At 35.5% G+C, this 3,243-nt stretch overlaps 1 protein-coding gene across 1 annotated transcript; it reads left to right on the forward strand.

The window, feature by feature from the left end:
* Positions 1 to 708: 708 nt before the first annotated feature.
* LOC107479342 (phosphatidylinositol 4-kinase gamma 4-like) lies at positions 709 to 2,918 on the forward strand. The gene is made up of 2 exons (XM_016099487.3): positions 709 to 2,279; positions 2,366 to 2,918. The coding sequence occupies exons 1-2, from the start codon at positions 951 to 953 to the stop codon at positions 2,744 to 2,746; spliced, it is 1,710 nt and encodes a 569-aa protein (XP_015954973.1). The 5' UTR covers positions 709 to 950; the 3' UTR covers positions 2,747 to 2,918.
* Positions 2,919 to 3,243: the final 325 nt, after the last annotated feature.

The following is a 3,243-nucleotide window of genomic DNA, read 5'->3' on the forward strand; positions in this document are numbered from 1 at the left end:
TATATTTAATTTTAGTTTTATTAGATTAGAAAAAGTTATTTTATAAATAATTGTATTACTATAGATGTTTTCGAAAATAAAACATATTAAAAATAATTTTAATTTTAGATAAAAAATATTAAAATTTAGAACAATACTTTATTCTGAAAATAAGATGAAAATTTATTGCAGTTGATTTCATATAGAGTTCATAACTAAGAAACGTTAAATAATAATTTAGTCAAATATATTAAATTATTTAACAATTTTTAAATATCAACTTTAAAAAAATTACACGTAAGTATCCACCTAAAATTAATCATAATAATATCTACCAAATAATTTTTATTTCACAACTAATCGATTTTCACACGTTCCCTCTTTGTCTCTCTCCTTCCTGTTGGGCAATTTTTTTGGTTTAAGAATAAATAAAATGTTTTCTATAGTATAGAACTTTAAAATAATATTTTAAGCATACTAAATTACTAATTAATGAAAGAGCTAGGTTTTGTTAAGTGAAGAATTTTAAAAGACTAATGTTGATAAACTTTTTTTTTAAATAAATATTCTATGTTGTTTAATATATACATAAGTAACACCCATAAATATCAATTAATTAGAGGAGGTGGTGTGAGAAATTTATAATAAAACAACTAGGATTACAAGCATACATTACTCTATATTCATCTTGATGTTGTTGTTGTCTGCATAAACATAAAAATAGCCGAAAGCATTGGACTTCCCTTCACTAAGAAGCAGACATAGAGATGCTCCTCGCATTTCTTCTTTGCCACTCGTTCCCTTCCCATTTAATAACTCCTCCCTCTCACTTTTCCCTTTGGTTCTTTCCATCTCTCTGGTAAGAATCCACTCTCGTTTTGCTTCATTTCAATTCTTCGAGAGATACATACCTACGCACATATTTGCACTTCCAATTGCATGCATTGTCTTCTCCCTCTTTCATTTTAAACATGTCAATTACCGAGTATGCTTTGAGTTCAATTCCCAAGGAACCGGTCAATTGGGAAAGCCAACTGGGACATGTCCCTGTGGATCCAATTCTTATATATCTCACGGTGGATGGTGTTGTCACCCCAATCCGGGTCTTGGAGTCTGATTCCATCGCTTCCGTCAAGATGAGGATTCAGACCTGCAAAGGCTTTGTGGTCAAGAACCAGAAGCTTGTCTACAGTGGCAGAGAGCTTGCGCGCAACGATACACTTATCAAGGATTATGGTGTTACTGATGGTAATGTTCTTCATTTGGTTCTTCGTCTCTCCGATCTTCTCTTCATCGTTGTCAAAACCATTAGTGGCAAAGAATTTCGATTCCATATTGATGGGCATAGAAATGTTGGATACCTTAAGCAACGAATAAAAAACAAAGGAGAAGAAGGTTTGGTCGATTTTGATGATCAAGATATTTTTTGCAATAATGAGAAGCTTGATGATCAGAGACTCTTTCATGAGTTATGCAAAAATGATGGCAATGTTATTCATTTGATAATAAAAAAATCAGCTAAGATTAGGACTACACCAGTTTGCAAAGATTTAAAACTTTTGGTTGAGGCAGGTGAATTCAAACAAGCGGAAGAGCAGTCAATTGAGGTGCCAAAGATACCAGCTGGTGTTAGTTTTTGGCTAGAACCAGTTATTGTGAATCCAAAGATGGATCTTTTTCCTTACCTATGGGATTTGATCAACACGACATACGAAGGTTTGAAGAGAGGAAATAGCCCTATTAGGTCCTTGGAGGGAACAGGAGGTACTTACTTGATGCAAGATTCAACAGGACACCAATATGTTTCAGTATTCAAGCCCATGGATGAGGAGCCAATGGCTGTCAACAACCCAAGAGGGCTACCTTGTTCATCCAATAATGAAGGCCTCAAAAGAGGGACAAAGGTAGGGGAAGGAGCTTTGAGGGAAGTTGCAGCTTACATATTGGATCATCCAAGGAATGGGTCGCGCCTTATGACAGGCGAAGCCATAGGCTTTGCCGGTGTTCCCCCTACCGTTATTGTCCAATGCTTGCATAAAGAATTTCACCATCCAAATGGGTTTGCTTGCTCATTGAAGCATGTCAAGATTGGATCCTTACAGAAGTTCATGACTAATGATGGCAATTGTGAGGACATTGGACCAAGGGCCTTTCCTGTGGAGGAGGTGCATAAAATTACTGTGCTCGACATAAGGTTGGCCAATACAGATAGACATGCTGGAAATATATTGATCAGAAAAGAAGCTGATGGTCAAATTAAGCTCATTCCTATTGATCATGGCTACTGTCTACCAGCCAAAGTAGGCACTTAATTTCCATTTTTGATTCCTATTATATATATGTCGTGTGTCTGTTGAATAACGAATTCGTCTCTTAATCTCTACAGTTTGAAGATTGCACCTTTGATTGGCTTTATTGGCCGCAAGCACGTCAGCCTTACTCTCCTGATGCAATTGAATATATAAACTCTTTGGATGCAGAAAAAGATATAGAGCTTTTGAAATATTATGGATGGGATATGCCGATTGAATATGCCAGAACACTTCGAATTTCCACAATGTTGCTTAAGAAAGGTGTTCAAAGAGGTCTTACTCCCTTCGATATTGGAAGCATTATGTGCCGAGAAAATCTGAACAAGGAATCTGTAATTGAGGAGACCATTCGCCAAGCTCAGGATTCCTTGCTTCCTGGCATGGATGAATCCGCATTTCTTAAAACTATCTCTGAGATCATGGATTCCCGCCTTGAAAAGCTTGCAAACCACTAGTTAGGCTCTCTATAGGTACATGTATTCAGTGAATGAATTTAATAGTCCATTTCATGATGGACTTCAAGCATCAACTTCAAGTTATATAAATATGATGATGACTTTGTGTGTATTCTAGAACGTAGGCCTGAATCTCTTGTTTGTACCTCACACTTCTCTGAACTATTTTTTAACTCTTGCTATATTGAAAGGAAGTTTAAGGTATGAATAAGATGTATTTGTATTGTGCTAAGTTTTCATGTATTTTAGGATTTAGAAAATGAATTGGATCTGTCATGTGTGTACATACATTGTTAGAAGCATAAATTCACAGCTTTATTTATGGGACTTAGCCCACTTTTAATATCCAAGAAAAAGGAAAAGATACAAACCGTTGCATCTCTCCATAAATATGAAAAGTACCCAATAAGTCTGAGATATACATACAACAAGTGGTTCTCCAAGCTCCAACAGCAATGTTATCCAAAAAAGTAAAAAAAAGCTCCAATAGCAATTAT

Source organism: Arachis duranensis, chromosome 3 (assembly GCF_000817695.3).
Source record: "Arachis duranensis cultivar V14167 chromosome 3, aradu.V14167.gnm2.J7QH, whole genome shotgun sequence".
Lineage (NCBI taxonomy): Eukaryota > Viridiplantae > Streptophyta > Magnoliopsida > Fabales > Fabaceae > Arachis > Arachis duranensis.